Source organism: Vanacampus margaritifer, chromosome 4 (genome assembly GCF_051991255.1).
Source record: "Vanacampus margaritifer isolate UIUO_Vmar chromosome 4, RoL_Vmar_1.0, whole genome shotgun sequence".
Lineage (NCBI taxonomy): Eukaryota > Metazoa > Chordata > Actinopteri > Syngnathiformes > Syngnathidae > Vanacampus > Vanacampus margaritifer.
Genome location: NC_135435.1, coordinates 5,298,485 through 5,316,046, shown reverse-complemented (window position 1 = coordinate 5,316,046; position 17,562 = coordinate 5,298,485). Strand labels below are relative to the sequence as shown.

Sequence of the window (17,562 nt, the reverse complement as noted above, 5' to 3'; positions counted from 1 at the left end):
ATTTCGTGTTAAGAACTGTTTTTAAAATTGTTGTCATTAGGTATTTACTGTAGTTAGAATACGTAAATAATAATTAAAAAAACAAAAAAAAACATGACATAACAAAATCCCTTATCAAATAGGACCCACGAGACGGAAAAGGCAACATCATTAACATGACCCTTAAAACAAGTGCTATTTTGAGGTGAGTGAGTGTGCGTGCGTGCGTGTGCGTGTGCGTGTGCGTGTGTTTTCCCTACAATGTATTGTGCAGTGAGTGTGGTTTATGCGTATGTAAATGGCTCGTGACTGCGTGTTCTGTACCCCAAGCTTAAATCGGTCCGGTTGGTTGGTTGAAATACTGCCCCCTGGTGTTCCGCTGTAAAAGCTACATTTGTGATTTCTTTCCAGTATCCTCGTCGTCTTTGTTAGCTTGTTCTTGTGACAAACTCTGTGAGTCGTTATCTCTTCCCGCGGTTGTTTATGTCCTCCTTGGTGGAACTGCTTGGTGGAGCGGCTGCGATCGTAGCTGAGCTCACTGCGTGGTTTCCGGTGTTCGTCCATCTGCAGGAGGATGGCGTCGAGTTTCTACCGCATCCCCTCCACCGCCGGTCCTCCGACCCCCACTTACGCCGAACGTTGTCGGCTCCGGTCCGAAGGCAGCAGTGAGAAACATCACTAAGCCGGGTACGTTTTGGTGAATGAGTGTTTGCAGAATGTGACCTTTGCAGATGTGAGAGGGGACATTCTTCCCGCGGCTCGGCGGAGGCCTACTTTAGTTTCGGGGTCAGTTCTTCATGAAGGCTCTCATCTAACGTTAGACCACTCAATCTTATGGTGGCCTTTCATAAAACGCGAAATCGGGCAAAGCGACGATGGCTTTTCAGCGCCGCTTCAGTCGCTCTTTTGCCATGTCGTAAAGCACAGTTGTTGTTTTTTACGAGACAGTATAAAGTGTACGCCCGTACGAGGGAAACGAAAGCGGCAATCATTTCAAGATAGTACGAGATAATAGCAAAGGAGGTTCCCTTGTTTAGTAACGTTAAGGGTGCATACTAGCGCTTAGCTGTTAGCTGCCGCAGCTATTAGCTACAGCTATGGCTTCAAAATGGTGAAGATTTCGATTACGTTAGCAGTTTTGCATGGACCTTAAGGTTGCTAGTAGCTTTAGCTGTGTAAAATGAAGCGCACATATGTTACATATTTGGCGAATTCGTCAATATATTTTGGTGCATAAAGATTTAGTTCAGGAAATAAACTGAGCCCAGCTTGACAGAGTTGCTATTTTTTGATAGCAAGTTTAGCGACCTTTTTCCGATGTAGATGTTAATAAATCGCGTCCTAACATACCAAAAGCGTACCGATATAATATCGCCTTGTTTACCAAAATAGTATTTTGTTAACAAAATGTTGTTTCATTTTGTGTTAAGGAAACCTGTCTGAAAGTAATTACTGATGTTTAAGTGTTTTGATTTTCCCAGACCAAAATGTTGTCATTATTCATGCCTTCACAGCCTATAAACCTCCTTATGAGCGATGTAAGGATTAATCAACCTGCATCACACATCCTAATTCTCCGATTGTTTTGTATCCCTCCAGGTGTTCATCCTTATCTCTGTAACCTGCAGAGAGGTCACCACCCTGATTACGCGTCATAAACTGCATCAATCTATTCACTGTGTCATTTAAAAATTCACTTCCTGAGCTCTGAATATTAAAGTGGAGGTATGACTGAGGCGTGGCAGCAGCAACAGCAGCAGCAGCACACAGTGGCTCCACCTGCTGTAGTTCACACACTTCCCCAGACAACGGACACGCTGGCCTGCACCGTGTATGGCGTTGTCCTGCAACCAGATTCCTCTCTGCAGCAACAGCAGCAACTGGGCCAGCAGCATGTCGTGCAAGCTCAACAGCCCTCTATGCAGCTAGGGGGCGAAAGAGTGCATAAGTGTGGCGCCTGCGGACACGACATATCTCACCTGGCCAACCCTCATGAGCACCAGTGCATGGTGACCCAAGACAGGTCTTTTCAGTGCACACAGTGCATGAAGATCTTCAGCCAAGCCACGGACCTGCTGGAGCATCAGTGTGTGCAGGTGGAACAGAAGCCTTTTGTATGTGGCGTGTGTAAGATGGGTTTCTCGTTGCTCACTTCCTTGGCCCAGCATCACAACTCCCACGGCAATGGAAACAACCCAATGAAGTGTTCCATTTGTGAGAAAACGTACCGTCCCGGATCCGGAAACGTCACACCCACCTCGTCGGCGGCCAATCCTCAGCAGCCCTCCACCGGAGAGACATCTGGTGGCGGTGCAGCAATCAGTGCCTCGTCCCCGCCTGCTTTTGAGGCCTCAGCGCCGGATAGGCCGTACAAGTGCTCAGTGTGCCATAAGTCGTTCCGGCATTTGTCCGAGCTGACCCGACACGAAAGGGTCCACACAGGTGAGAAGCCATACAAATGTGACACATGTGATAAAAGCTTCAGCCAGTCTTCACATTTGGCACACCACCAGCGCACTCACAGCTCCGAGCGGCCGTACAAGTGCGCCGTGTGCGAGAAGAGCTTTAAGCACCGTTCTCACCTCGTGCGCCACATGTACGCCCATTCAGGCGAGCACCTTTTCAAATGCAACTTGTGCGAAATGCACTTCAAGGAGTCATCCGAGCTCCTGCACCATCAATGCCAGCCAGAAGGAGAACGGCCTTTCCGATGCGGCTCGTGTGGAAAGAGCTTCAAGCGGCCGTCGGACCTGCGGCAGCATGAACGCACTCATTCCGAGGAGCGACCGTTCCAGTGCGAGGAGTGCCAGATGAGCTTTAAGCAGCAGTATGCTCTCGTACGCCACCGTCGCACTCATAAGAACCCAGCTGACCGCCCTTTCAAGTGTAATCTCTGCGACAAAGGCTTCCTTCAGCCGTCCCACCTGCTTTACCATCAGCAGGTGCACGGTATGGAAAGCTTGTTTAAGTGCGCATCTTGCCAGAAGTCTTTTAGCCAATCCGGAGAACTGCTGAGGCACAAATGTGGAGGCGAAGTAGAGAAGCCCTACAAGTGCGACGTGTGCGGCAAAGGTTACAAAAAGAACTCCACGCTGCAGCGCCACCAAAACACTCACTGCGCAGAGAAGCCGCTGAAATGCTCTCTGTGTGACAAGCGCTTTGTGTCATCCTCAGAGTTTGTCCAGCACCGCTGTGACCCGACCCGCGAGAAACCGCTGAAATGTCCCGACTGTGAGAAACGCTTCAGGTACTCGTCGGAGCTGCAGCGCCACCGCCGCGTCCACACCGGGGAGAAACCTTTCAAGTGCGCCAGCTGCGACAAGAGCTTCAAGCAACGCGAGCACTTGGCCAAGCATCAGAGCGTGCACTCGCGGGAGACTCAGTTTAAATGCGTGTGGTGCGGCGAGCGTTTTGTTGACCTCGCCGCTCTGCAGGAACACACAGTCCAGCACACCGCCGAAGGCGAGAGTTTCCCCGAAGCGCCCTGTATCCCGTGACCGCTGGGATTCTGCATCCCTGGACAGCAAACGGAGCAACGTGTCGCAGCCTCTGCGCTCAACTTTGTTGCGTCTAACAAGCCTATTGAAGAAGAAGATTCCTGATTTGTAGTACAGTATTCATGGTGTTAAGACTCTATTATCCTTCCGTGACTTAAAAAGGCGAAACTCTGGATCAGGAATTCTTTAGTAAGTTGTAGTTAAAAGGAAGTCATCCCAAATGTTTTCTTTACAATAATATGTTGTATGCAGACCCACTAGTCTAAACACATTCTATTTAATATTGCGTTTGTGAAATAAAAGTTGTGCAGCAAAATCCACCTGTTTTTAGCCATCTCCTGGGGCGGCCGTTTTGCCACTTCCTGTCAACCGAACGTGCCATCACAATTGCTCAAGGCTCAGGTAACAACCAATCACGGTGCACCTTTTTTCTGAAGCAATGATTGGTTGTTACCTGAGTAACTCTGATGTCATTTTCAGTTGACAGCAAGTGGCAGAATGGCGGCCCCCTGAGATGGATTCAAACATGTGGATTTTTGGTTGCTAAACTTGTATTCCAGAAGCGCAGTATTAATCAGAATGCTGTTAAGACTAGTGAGAGACATATATAACATATTGTGTAACACAATATATTTTTAAAAATGGAGGTTTGACTTCCCATTTAAGGTAAAGAGTGAAAAGGATGGTTGATGTATAAAGTGGTTTGGGAAAATTACCCCCCCCCCCACCCACCCCGATGTTGCATGTGATGTGATTGCATTTATTTTTGTTTTTTTAATTGTTTACTCTGTTGTGGATGGCAAGGCAGCTGTCTATGTGTGCTCATGTGTTTTACTCCTGATGTCCATGTGCCTTTTTTTCCCCTTCTTCCTTTTTTTACGGATCTTGTTTTATTGAGTTGATGTCCAGTAATAGCCGAGTCCCTCCCATCCACGCACAGTGTCCGCCCTGTGCAGCAGTGTATGTTCACAAATTAGACCTTAGATAGCATTGTCTGTGCATGAAAATATTTATCATACTTAATATCACTATTGTATTATGTATAAGTTTGTTTTATTTAGAAAAATGCCACAAGAAGAAAAAAAACAAGTGGATTTGTGGGAAGTGTATAGCCAATGTCCTATAAAACGTGTTGTTGCATCTTTGTATTAAAACATGACATTTGGTAACTAACACATACCTTCATGTCATGAGAACACTTGACATGTGCAATAGAAATGCACAATGTAATATTTATAACTACTGATTCATTGCATAGTCTACCCTGTTATAGATTGTGTGTATGCGCTCATGTAAACAATGAAAACGTGTAGTGCTTGTGTTACTTTTTGTTTTTACTGTTGATAAGCTTGCTGGTCTTTTGCAAGGACTTAAGTTTCCGTTTGGATAATGACATTTAATCTGATAAACTATCAAGCATTATGTTTATTTGTAAAAAATAAAAAATAGCACATTACTGTGTGGTAGGTGTACACTTAAGTCATGTGGCTTGTTAAATCCTCCCAAGATTCCTCATCTATACTTGAGTACTTAACGCCACACAGCTTCAAGCTGCAGCGTATACGTTTGTTTATTCTGAGGATGAAGTGGGGAAATGGGTGAGTTATTTTAGTGTGATATTTCTGTATATCTCAAACTTTTTGCCCTATATATAATTAATAATTTGAGGAGTTGCGCTGTCATAGACATTTCACACTTGAATTTAGCTGCTGCTTCTTTTTAAATCCCAAAAGATCATTTAGACTCCTGTTCATATTGTACACAGACAAGTTAAATAAACCACACTGAGTAATCTCAAAGTGTATATGGTTTTCATGAATGTTGATGGTTGTTTTTTTTTTTGGCATTACAAATCATGTGTATACTGTTGTGACATGTAGTTTTACAATGGGTGGTTTCTAAATGCAGAGGCACATCATACCACCTATTAAGTCGACCATGTACAAATCTCTCTTTAAGTGTATATACATATTTCACAGCTATGTATTTTGTCTTTCATATAAGTCACACCAACAACTTACTGGAAAATAATTTCATACTGAAATGACTCCCATGTTGTTGTGCCACTGAGCCCCTTAGGATTTAGTTCATTTCTCTGGAACACTTCATTAGTTTTTGTGGGTACTGTGAAATTCCTATTGCGCCTCAGGTACTGAATTCCAGAGTGTTGCTATCTGATGGCCTTGGACAAGTTGGGATTTGACTAACAAGGTTCCTTAAACAAATCTGTAGTTCTTGATATATGATTATTTAGAAATTCATAATGTAAAACTAGAAAGGTTAAGTAATCAGTATATTAACATTATTTGTGTGTGCACCTCAAAGCCATATGACCGAACTTCAACAACTCGGGAGCACAGAAGCCAAAGTGAGCAAGCATTGAGGTGCTGGCTGTCGCTTTTGCCACAAACGTTTGGAGATGACTGGTCACGAGACGCAGACCAAACAATGATCCAAACCCACATTCACGCCTGTGGACAATTTAGTTTTAACCTAACGTGCATGTTTTTAGAATATTTGGGGAAGCTTGGTACCCTGGGGAAATTCACAAAAGCACTGGGATGACATGTCAACTCTATATAGGAGGAAGACGCGTCCCCCCAAGTACACTATGACATGCTGCCCAGAAAATGAGAAATGAGGTCGGTATGTATAGTTAAGACTTTTATAAATGTCTGCCCATAGGGGGCAACACTGTTCTTGCAGTCATTCGTTGGCTTTGTGACTTTACCCAAATATAAAATTGGGAAATACAGTAGAGCATGTTGAGTGTAAACGCATTTTGTTTTGATAATTTGTAGATTTAAATTGTACACACCGTAGTACATCCATCCGTTAACTATCTAATGCAAATATATGTGTAAACCTAATCTGAAAAGCCCTTAATTATACACGATTAATATATATAACACAATTCAGAGGCGTACATCCATTGACAATGTGGCGCTCATTAGTTGTTCAAAAATAAAAAGTAATACTGCAATAAAAAACTTTATTATAATTATGCCAGGAAACCACGCTCAACAGTCGTTTACTTCCGGTTAAGAGAACGGAAATCCTTCCCAATTAAGTGTATCGCAAGTTGCAACCAGTTGAATTAATTCGCCAATGCTGAGGAGAATCACGTACAGTATTTCTATTCGTGCCCGCTCTTGTGGTAAAACATCGCCGTGCGGCGGGAAAAGTTCTGTTGTTCACAAGACAACGTAGATGTCAGCCGGATTCGACACTTCCCGACGAGGTTAGGCGGCTAACTTTAGCTCTGTTGATTTCACTGTCGCACATCTTGAAGTTGTAAATGATCAATTAACTAACTCTCTATCGCTAAGTCTCCCCTAAACTAAATAAGCATGTTGGTTGATGCTTAACAACATTTATAAACCACGCACACACAAAAATATAAAGTCTCAGTTTAGCTAAATAAGTAAAAGTAATATTTTGTTTTGATAGAAATGCATCAATTGTAGGGATGCACGATAATGCTATTTTCAACTCATACCGATAAACCAATAATTTAGGAAGTGCCGATGTCGATAACCGATAAGTAAGCCGTTAATTGTTTACAAAATGAACTTAAATACAAATATACTTTCAAGTCCTAACGTGTACAAATACATTGAAACATTGTGTAAAGAACCATGAAGCAGCATTTTATTAATATATCTGCTTCAAAGACAACCAGTAACTCATTTTGAGTTTGCCAAAACAAAACAGTCATGTTTAAAAAATGCAACACAAAAAAGAAAGCCCACACTGGCTATTGCCATGTCGCCATGATGCATCTTCTGTGAACACAAGGTCGTGCGCATTATGAAGTCACAAATATGCAACACCACCATAGGAGAGGGGAGGGGTTGAGGAGTTAGGCACAACTTGAGCCACAACCCAATAGATGGACCAACGTGGCATGTTTATTATTATCGGTGGATTTCTTTATTATCTGGTTTATCTGTTTGACGTCAAATTGGTTGATAATCGCCCGTTATTATCGGCACCTTTCTTTATTATCTGTTTTATTTGTTTAACGTCAAATTGGTCGATAATTGCCGATAATTATCAGCCACCGATATTATCGTGCATCCCTAATCAATTGTGTTGTTGCCCGAGTAGAATTAGATTTTTTAAAATTACGTCATATGTCATTTTTCACGAGATAATCATATTTTCACATGAAATGGAAAACATCACTTATTATTTATCACATATTAATTTTTTGTGTTGTCATCTCTAAGTTTTCTATCATAAGACTTTTGTCTTTTTTCTGCCATTACAGTGTCCATTTTCTCTTTTGCACCCTTGCAGCTGGCGGTTCTTCATCACATTCTGCCCACCATCCTACTCAGGGCCACCACACATTCCATCATCGTAGCTCTCTCCTTCTGCACATCATCTGGGATAGGTCAGTCTGGCACTTCACAATCAGCCAAAACCAATGATAACGCCAACAAAGGAGTCTTAAAGCCACTTGTTCTGGAGAATCAGTGTGCTGCCTTACAGTACTGGGTCAACCAAAATTCAGTGGAAAGTCTTCACCACCGAGCCGCAAAACTTGCTATGCCCGGATCCTCGCCGGCCAGCAGCAAGGCTCGTGTGTACACCGATGTCAACACGTGGAAGAACAGAGATTACTGGAATTATGACACACACGTGTCAAACTGGAGGTATCCTTTTACACCAAATGTTGTTTTTGTAGTTTGATTTTTGTCTTAGTCCCTGTTTGTCAGGGGTTGCCCCAGCGAGTAACTCATATAAAATGTTTGGCAGTTTTTACGCCGGATGCAAGTGAACAGCACAAAAAATAATGACACTTGGACTCTTATGGAACCCCCAAATTCCTCTAAAAATGCCCTGAGGGCCTGAGGCTCATACAATTTTGTAAGTGAATACAATTTTTGTGTGTAATATCACCTTCTCAGCGTTCTCGATTTCAGATGTTGAACAGTCTTCATGCATGACATCTTTCAAGACTTCTGTACATTTTTTCTCTGTTTTATTTGGAAAAATGTTTTGTCTTCTTGTGCCGGTCCCATGCCCAGATAAATACAGAGGGTTGTGTCAGGAAGGGCATCCGACGTAAAACTTTGGCCAAATCAAACGCTAATATATGTCTTCCATACCGGATCGGTAGAGGCCCGGGTTAACAATGACCGCCATCGGTGCTGTTGACCTACAGAGTGCCGATGGAATCTGGACTACTGTTGGTCAAGAAAGGAGAGGATGAAGGTGTGTTCGTAGGAAGAAAAAGAATAATTTACCAAGAGTCTAGGACTGAGAGTAGGGACTTTGAATGTCATAACTATGAAAAGGTAGCTGGTTGACATGATGCAGAGGAGGAAGGTGGACATACTGTGTGTTCAGGAGACCAGGTGGAAAGGGAGCTAGAAGTTTAGGAGCAGGGTTCAATTTGTTCTATCATGGTGTAGATAGGAAGAGAAATGGAGTAGGAGTTATCGTGAAGGAAGAGTTTGTTAAGAATGTCCTGGAGCTGTTCTTTGTAGTGGGTATGCGCCACAGGTAGGATGTGAGCTGGAGGAGAAGGAAAACATTTGATTGGACCTTGATGAAATGATGCAGAGCATCCCTAGAAGTGAGAGAGTTGTCATTGGTGCAGACTTCAATGGACACGTTGGTGCAGGAAGCAGATGTGATGAGGAGGTGATGGGCAAGTTTGGTATCCAGGAGAGGAACGCAGAAGGACGGATGGTGGTTGACTTTGCAAAAAGAATGGAAATGGCTGTTGTCAATACTTTCTTCCAGAAGAAGCAGGAACATAGGGTGACCTACAAGACTGGAGGTAGGAGTACACAGGTAGACTACATCTTGTGTAGACGGTGTAATCTGAAGGAGATCGGCGACTGCAAAGTAGTGGTAGGTGAGAGTGTAGCCAGACATCATAGGATGGTAGTGTGTAGGATGACTCTGGTGGTGAGGAAGACAAAGACGGCAAAGGCATAGCAGAAAACAAAATGGTGAAATCTGAAAAAGGAAGAGTGTTGTATGACTTTCAGGAAGGAGTTAAGACGGGCTCTGGATGGTCAGGGGGTGCTTCCAGATGATTGGACAACTAACTACAGCAAATGTGACCAGGGAGACAGGTAGGACCGTCCTTGGTGTGTCATCTGGAAGGAAAGGGGTTAAGGAGACTTGGTGGTGGAATGAGGATTTTCAGAAGTGGATCCAGAGAAAGAGGTTAGCTAAGAAGAAGTGGGACACTGAGAGGACTAAAGAAAGTAGAAAGGAGTACAGGGAAATGCGGCGTTAGGTGAAAGTAGAAGTGGCAAAGGCCAAACAAGGGGCTTACAATGGCTTGTATGCTAGGTTGGACAGTAAGGAGGGAAAAACTGATCTATACAGGTTGGCACGGCAAAGAGACAGAGATGGGAAGGACATGCAGCATGTTAGGGTAATAAAGGATAGGGATGGAAGTGTGTTGACAGATGCCAGTAGTGTGATGGGAAGATGGGAAGAGTACTTTGAAGAGTTGATGAATGATTAAAATGAGAGAGAACAAAGAGTAGAAGAGGTGACTGTTGTGGACTAGGAAGTAGCAAAGATTAGTAAGGAGGAAGTGAAAAGGGCATTGAAGAGGATAAAGTGTGAAAAGGCACTTGGTCCTGATGATATACCTGTGGAGGTATGGAAGTATTTAGGAGAGATAGCAGTAAAACTTCTGACTGGGTTGTTCAACAGGATCTTAGATAGTGAAAAGATGCCTGAGGAATAGAGAAATGTGCTGGTGCCCATTTTTAAGAACAAGGGAGACGTGCAGAGTTGTGGCAACTACAGAGGAATAAACCTGATGAGCCCCACAATGAAGCTATGGGAAAGAGTAGTTGAAGCTAGACTGAGGGCAGAGGTGAGCATTTGTGAGCAGCAGTATGGTTTCATGCCAAAGAAGAGTACCACAGATGCAGTATCTGCTTTGAGGATGTTGTTAGAGAGGTACAGAGAAGGTCAGAAGGAGTTGCATTGTGTCTTTGTAGATCTGGAGAAAGCTTAAAACAGGGTGCCCAGAGATGAACTGTGGTTTTGTATGAGGAAGTCTGGAGTAGCACAGAAGTATGTTCAAGTGGTGCAGGACATGTATGAGGACTGGAAGACAGTGGTGAGGTGTGCTGTAGGTGTAACGGAGGAGTTCAAAGTAGAAGTCGGACTACATCAGGGATCAGCTCTAAGCCCCCTCTTGTTCGCTAAGGTAATGGACAGGATGACAGACGAGGTTAGACAGGAATCTCCATAGACTATGATAATTGCAGATGACATTGTGATCTGTAGTGAGAGCAGGGAACAGGTGGAGGAGAAGCTAGAGGTGTGGAGGTTTACCCTGGAAAGGAGGGGAATGAAGGTTAGTCGTAGCAAGACGAGTATCTGTGTGTGAATGGGAGGGACCCAAGTGTAAGCGTGAGGTTACAGGGAGAAGAGACCAAGAAGGTGGCAGAGTTTAAGTATTTAGGGTCAACAGTCCAGAGCAATGGAGAGTGTGGAAAATAATTAAAGAAGCGTGTGCAGGCAGGCTGGAACGGGTGGAAAAAAGTGTCAGGTGTGATGTGTGATAGAAGAGTTTGAGCTCAAATGAAAGGAAAGGTTTATAAAACTGTGGTGAGACCAGCAATGTTGTTTGGTCTGGAGTTAGTGCCACTGAGGAAAAGACAGGTGGCACAGCTGGAGGTGGCAGAGATGAAGATGCTGAGGTTCTATTTGGGAGTGACCAGGATGGATAGAATCAGGAATGAGTTGGAAGCTTTGGAGATCAAGTCAGAGAGGCCAGACTGAGATGGTTTGGACATGTCCAGAGGAGAGATAGTGAGTATATTGGCAGAAGGATGCTGAGTTTCCAAATGCCAGGCAGGAGGTCTAGAGGAAGACCAAAGAGGAGGTTTATGGATGTAGTTAAAGAGGACATGAAGGTAGTTGGTGTGAGAGCAGAGGACAGGGTTAGATGGAGGCAACTGATTCGCTGTGGCGTGACCCCTGAAGGGGAAAGCCGAAAGGCAAAGAAGAAGAAGATAGGTTGACTAGCATCCCAGAAAGTAATCTGTTTTACTTTAACGCTTCCACTCTGACAGAGCAAATAGTGGCATTATAACGATCTTTTTTTGTCTTTTCCCCCAGCAATCAAGATAACTACCAGTTGGTGCGTAAATTGGGTCGTGGAAAGTACAGTGAAGTTTTTGAGGCCATTAACGTAAGCAGCAGTGAAAAAGTAGTGGTGAAAATCCTCAAGGTGAGTCTTAACTGTGTGTCTTATTTTCTAGAGCTTCTCCTTTCCCGCTCCTTTTTGTTGTTCACAATCCATCCAGTGCTATCTTTGTTTTGATGTTAATGTCATGTTTGGACAACATTTACGTACAAAATATATGCTCGAGTCAGCATTTTTTTTGTGTCAAATAAAATAAAAACTCCAAAAACATTACTGGTTAAATTATGTAATTTATTAATGAAAGTAATACATTATAATCACTTAAGTGTTACACAAACATTGACATCAGCAAGGATGAGATGAAAATATTTTCATAATGCTAATTCAATAACTCTTTGACTGCCAAGCGTTTTCAGAAAAGGGATGCTGTGGGTGCCAGCTTATTTAAGCATTTTAACTGATCTTTCAAGGTCCACAGAATATTTTGTGTTTGGACTATGGAAACACACATACTACCAAATGAAAGATTGAACTCTCATCTTTCATCAGAAAAAAAAGTTTGTTTCTACCTTATTCCGTTTTTCAGTAATCACCAATAGAAAATGGTTAGTTTCACCCAAATGCTCTGTTTTGAAACAAAATACGGACAAATCAAGCTTTTTGTGAAACGATATTATTTCATGCACTCTAGTGAATTTGACACCTTTTTTTTTTCATGAATGATGCTACAAACACCTAAACAGTGCTTTACTTCTGTAAAACACTACCACCAACAATGAAAAAGTTTTCTTTGATAGCAAAATATGTTTATTTACATTCAACAGTGTAACAATTTCACAAAACAATTTGGCAAACTATTTACAAATGTGTGCAACTGTGGTACTATTTACAATTGTGTGGATGTTTCAACTACAGTTTTTCTTTTTGTGTAACACTCCCCTGCGTGCAAGGAGACGCATCAGGATTTGCACAACAGATTAGTTTCACTGCGATTGCCCCTTCGCGTGCAGACGCTACACTTTCTTGCCTGCCTTTTTTTCTGGGGAATAGCAATTATGTACTGCAGTGTGTGTTTGGCCATGTTGCCATCAAGTACTCTCAGGATCATGATACGGTGACGTTACGGTGGTGTTACGTCTGGCTTCCTCATGTCCTTCAGTTCCTATACCGGGTGGTAAGAGATGTTCTGATCCATCTTATCCACTCCATTCATGGTGGCATCGTAGTCCATAACCAGTGTCTTCTCCGTGATCAGACTGTACCCACTCCTCCAATGAATATGCATTGGACTCGGGGTACTCTTCGTCGTCCGATTGAACGTCCGCCTGTGCAGAAGTGCTCGGTTGTGCTCCGTGTTTTCCGGCGTTAGCATCGCTAGCCGGTGAGGCTTTATGACGTGATCATAGCCGCCGCGTCAACGCTTCCAACTTCGGCGTCAACCTCGGAGTCACCATCATCATCATCATCATCATCGTGGTCATCAATGTGCTCTTTAGAATGGAAAAAAATGTGTCAAATTCACTAGAGTGCATGAAATAATATCGTTTCACAAAAAGCTTGATTTCTACGTATTTTGTTTCAAAACAGAGCATTTGGGTGAAACTAACCATATTCTATTGTTGATTACTGAAAAACGGAATAAGGTAGAAACAAACTTTTTTTTCTGATGAAAGATGAGAGTCCAATCTTTCATTTGGTAGTATGTGTGTTTCCATAGTCCAAACACAAAATTTTCTGTGGACCTTGAAAGATCAGTCAAAATGCTTAAATCGGCTGGCACCCACGGCATCCCTTTTCTGAAAACGTCTGGCGGTCAAAGAGTTAATGGCTTGTGAGAAATTTAGACGGTACTGAGGGGAGTTGTAATTTCCTCAGCAACCTCTGGGGCACCACTTTGACTTTGCTTGTTTGTAGGAGCAAAATAAACTATAGAAATCCTATTATCAAGTATTCATAATCTGAAGTTGCTACTTTAGTTAATCATAGAGTTATTTGCTTTCATAAGAGAATTACTAATCCACTCAGTAAACACAAATGATTCGGCAGAAATTGAATTTCTAGACAATACATTTATTTAGTTAACGCACATATATCAGTCACAGCCTAACCTATTAATGAAACGGAATAAAAATGCAAATCAAAGATAAAAAAGAAAACTTGCAAACTAACTAAGATAAAATAAGGTAGATGAAAAAGGTAGATGGAGGATAAAGATGGAAACGTTTGACCTGTCAATTCTTTTATGTTTGAATAAAAGCGTTGCACCAGTAGTATATGGTCAGATTGCAATGCAGGCGCAACTCACGGACTGGTTCAGTCGAACGGGAGAGAGAGAGACTCGAGTGTCGATCCTCGGTTGAATGCTGGAATGCTGCACTAGGTCTCCGGCTGCTGGTCAGGTGCATGCGCGGCGTGGAGGCAGCAGCCGGTCCTTGGCTGGCGCACGTCCAGCTGGAATGCTGCCCGGGAGTCTCTGGCTGCTGGTCGGTGATGCACGCACGGCGTGGAGGTCGCGGCAGGTCCTTGCTTGATGCACGCTTTGGGATGCGCGTTGTGGCTCAAAGGAAGAAGCCGTGTGGTCACTCTCAGCGACCAAGTTTCTCGTGATGATCAGGAAAATTTCATGGGGCCAGACGTGAGGTGGGGAGAGAGGGTGGAGGAGTTGCAGGAACGGGAGAGTCCTTGAGCAGTTCATGGGGAAGAGTTCCAGGAAAAGAGAGAGAAGTTCCTTCGCGCGCTAGCTTTTAAAACTGTGTCAGCAGGGGGGCCGGGCCATAGCCTCGCCCTGCCCCGCCCCTTCCGTGCGCATGAAGCAGACTTGTATTTGATAATTTTTGGATCAGAATTGACAAGCCAGATGCTTCATTTATCATTCTGAACACATTTCAAACATTACCGTGATCATAAAGTTATTGAATCTGCTAAGCTTACTAATTAACTATACTTAGTTGGCTACAGAAATTACACACAACAGGAGTTACTTGATGTTAGTCAAGTACATAGAGTCTGTGTATGTCCCGAATTATGTGTATTTCAGATTAATTAGGAGCGGCAGGATTCTTGAGGATAACCCATAGTGACCGCAGGAGGGCAATGTTGTACCATATAACTTCCCAGGGGCATTGTTTCCAAAAAACACATGGCTAATTCCTGTGGATAGGCCAGACCATATAAGATGGTCTGGGGACTGCTTATCAGACAGGATTTCAGGTCTGTCGGAGCTGTGCTATGCGTTTCCTGGGGGTGATAAAACGAAGTCCAGTCCCTGCTGGAGGGGAACTCAAAGAGTCCTTTTGAACTGAAAACACAGAGTTAAGACATGCACACACATTCCCCAGGGGGAAATGAAAAAAAATTAGGGTGACGGGCAATATTCGTTAGTTATTAAAATAATAGATTCATGATTTTATGAATCGATATCAGGTTCAAAAAGGAAATTCCATTTGATATTGATTATTCGATTTAATTTTTTAACCCAGCCCTACTTTTTGTTGGCCCAGAGCTGATTTGGTTAATCACTGAAAAAACATTTCTTTTGAACTCAGCCTGTCAAGTGGAAGAAGATCAAACGGGAAATAAAAATTCTTGAAAATCTACGTGGGGGGATAAACATCATTCGACTGGTTGACACAGTTAAAGACCCTGTGGTGAGTTAGTAGTTGTAGTTCACATTAATGATGCAACATGATTTCAAATATTTTCTGTCTCATCACAAAACCCTGGAACTTGAACTGGGGTGTGTAGACTTTTCACATTCACTGTAAGGCTTGTGTTTGTTTCCCTTTGCAGTCCAAAACACCAGCACTTGTATTTGAGTGCATAAACAATACAGACTTTAAGGTATGTGATCTTGGCCTATAAATACATGCTTTGTATGGTAATCATTATTAAGCATACACAACATCTCTGTTACAGTTAGGTTGCTATCTAAATTGCTGACTTTATGTCTGTGTTCCACAGGAGCTTTACCAGAAGCTGACAGACTACGATATTCGTTACTACATGTATGAGCTTCTCAGGGTAAGATCATCTTTTGTCTCGACAACATATTGACCAGACTAAATCAAGTATTTGATAGTTGGTGCGTTGTTTTGCATGACAGTTATTTTACTGTGTAAATCAAGATTCTTCTTTTTATACGAAGGCAGGAAATGGCCAGGTACTGAAGTGTCAAATAATGGATTTTTGTGATATAAAAAATAGGGAAAAAAATAGACCAAAATAAATTATTTCAAAGCTATTGCCACCATTAATGTAGCCTATAACCTTCTAGTTAGTATCTAGAGTTGGTAATATAGCCCAAAAATAAAATCTCTATTTTTTTTTCTTTCTTTTTTTCAGTGCCATTCAGGATGATTATAATTTTAATTTATTTTAATCTAATAAACCCATCTAACATTTATTTAAAGGTTTCATTTATTCAAAAATAATTCCTGTGCAAAATGTTCAGACAACAATAATGTATACTGACTCTAAATCAGTTTTAACATTAACTTAACATTCATAGTTTGTGCTCAATTGCCACAATTAAGTAGTTGGTTTATTATTGTAAACATGTCTTGAAAACCACCCATTCAGCAACTTGTACAACATTACAACTCACAAAAACAGTTGAATTTAACAGAACATAAGAACAACGGCTTTAATAATCCAGAAGACGAAACTAAATTTTACGATTTAGCAAATTTTCAATGATTAAATTTTTTAAAATGACGATTAATCAAATTAATTCAATTTATTGCTCAGCCCTAATCTAGAGATTTTAAAGGGGACCAAAGAAACACCAGCGGCTTCAAATTCTCTCTTGTTGTTCATGCGGCTTTTTAACTGCTGCCCTGAAGATGGCACATTTGCTTGACAAACATTTTCCTTAAAAGGGGAAGTCAACCTTAACACTTCTTGACAATAATATGTTATATGTGACCTCACTAACATGACATTCTGATTAATATTAATGCATCCATTTTTATCCATCTCAAAGGCAGCCATTTTGCCACTTGTCGACTGAAGATGACGTCACAGTTGCTCAAGACTCAGGCAACGACCAATCACAGCTCACCTGTTTTCTGAAGCTGAGCTCTGATTGGTCGTTACCTGCGACCTGTCACCTGAGCAACACTGATGTAATTTCGTGTGGCAAAATGGCTGCCTTCTGATATTGAGTTTTGCTGCTTAACTCATATTCCATTAAGACAATATTATATAATATCTCCAGAAAAAAAGAAAGGAAAAAAAAGACAATATTAACCTGCATAGAACATATTGTCAAGAAAAAAAATTGGGGTTGACTTCCCCTTTAAAACGCCTTAATTGGAACAAAAACATTCGATTCACACACAAATGATTAAACAGCACGATAAATGTCTTGAATTGTCCAGTGCTTTTTTCATTTTACAAGGCATTAGTCTTTTCCTCGCATTCAACAGAAAGATGCTTCTTTTCTTCATTATGCATAAAAATGTAATTACTTAATTATGTGGAACAACCAATACAAAAGTAAGTTATTACATATTTTGTGTCTGACTATGGGTTCTTGATTCCGTGAGAAGATAAGATTGTCCTCTGCTCCATGGTGTGGCTTAGTAAAAAAACTAAAACATAAAAATGTTTAAAAAATTAACAATACACGTGTTATGCACATAGGTGGTGAACTGGCTTACATGTAGTCTTGACCAGTTGCCAATAACGCTGTGATTGAAGAAAGAAATGTCAACATCAAAGGTATATTTTATGACTGCATGTATGTGTCCTGTGTGTCCAAGGCTCTAGACTACTCTCACAGCATGGGCATCATACACAGAGACGTAAAGCCTCACAATGTGATGATCGACCACCAGCTGAGAAAGGTGCGTGTGTTATGTTCCTTTACTCCTTGTTATCAATATAGTCATTGACACTTCCATTCGTCAAGAATGCAATATCTTCATCTTGCATACTTGATAATGT

At 42.0% G+C, this 17,562-nt stretch overlaps 2 protein-coding genes across 3 annotated transcripts in view; both read left to right on the top strand.

Annotated features, from left to right (window-relative positions):
• Window positions 1–257: 257 nt before the first annotated feature.
• znf319a (zinc finger protein 319a) lies at window positions 258–5,280 on the top strand. Of its 2 annotated transcripts, none has more exons than XM_077564361.1 (2): window positions 258–666; window positions 1,579–5,280. In XM_077564361.1, the coding sequence occupies exon 2, from the start codon at window positions 1,707–1,709 to the stop codon at window positions 3,474–3,476; it is 1,770 nt and encodes a 589-aa protein (XP_077420487.1). In that variant the 5' UTR covers window positions 258–666; window positions 1,579–1,706; the 3' UTR covers window positions 3,477–5,280. The 2 variants fall into 2 exon arrangements, with proteins under 2 accessions (XP_077420487.1, XP_077420488.1); XM_077564362.1 differs by having other exon boundaries at window positions 653–765.
• A 1,247-nt stretch (window positions 5,281–6,527) lies between these two features.
• The window catches only part of LOC144050126 (casein kinase II subunit alpha'-like), a 17,532-nt gene continuing 6,497 nt past the window's right edge, over window positions 6,528–17,562 (top strand). The window contains exons 1-7 of the mRNA XM_077563120.1: window positions 6,528–6,717; window positions 7,779–8,137; window positions 11,589–11,700; window positions 15,162–15,263; window positions 15,406–15,456; window positions 15,577–15,636; window positions 17,379–17,462. Coding sequence (XP_077419246.1) covers window positions 8,031–8,137; window positions 11,589–11,700; window positions 15,162–15,263; window positions 15,406–15,456; window positions 15,577–15,636; window positions 17,379–17,462 — 516 coding nt within the window. The 5' untranslated portion in view covers window positions 6,528–6,717; window positions 7,779–8,030. The remainder of the gene's footprint in view (window positions 6,718–7,778; window positions 8,138–11,588; window positions 11,701–15,161; window positions 15,264–15,405; window positions 15,457–15,576; window positions 15,637–17,378; window positions 17,463–17,562) is intronic.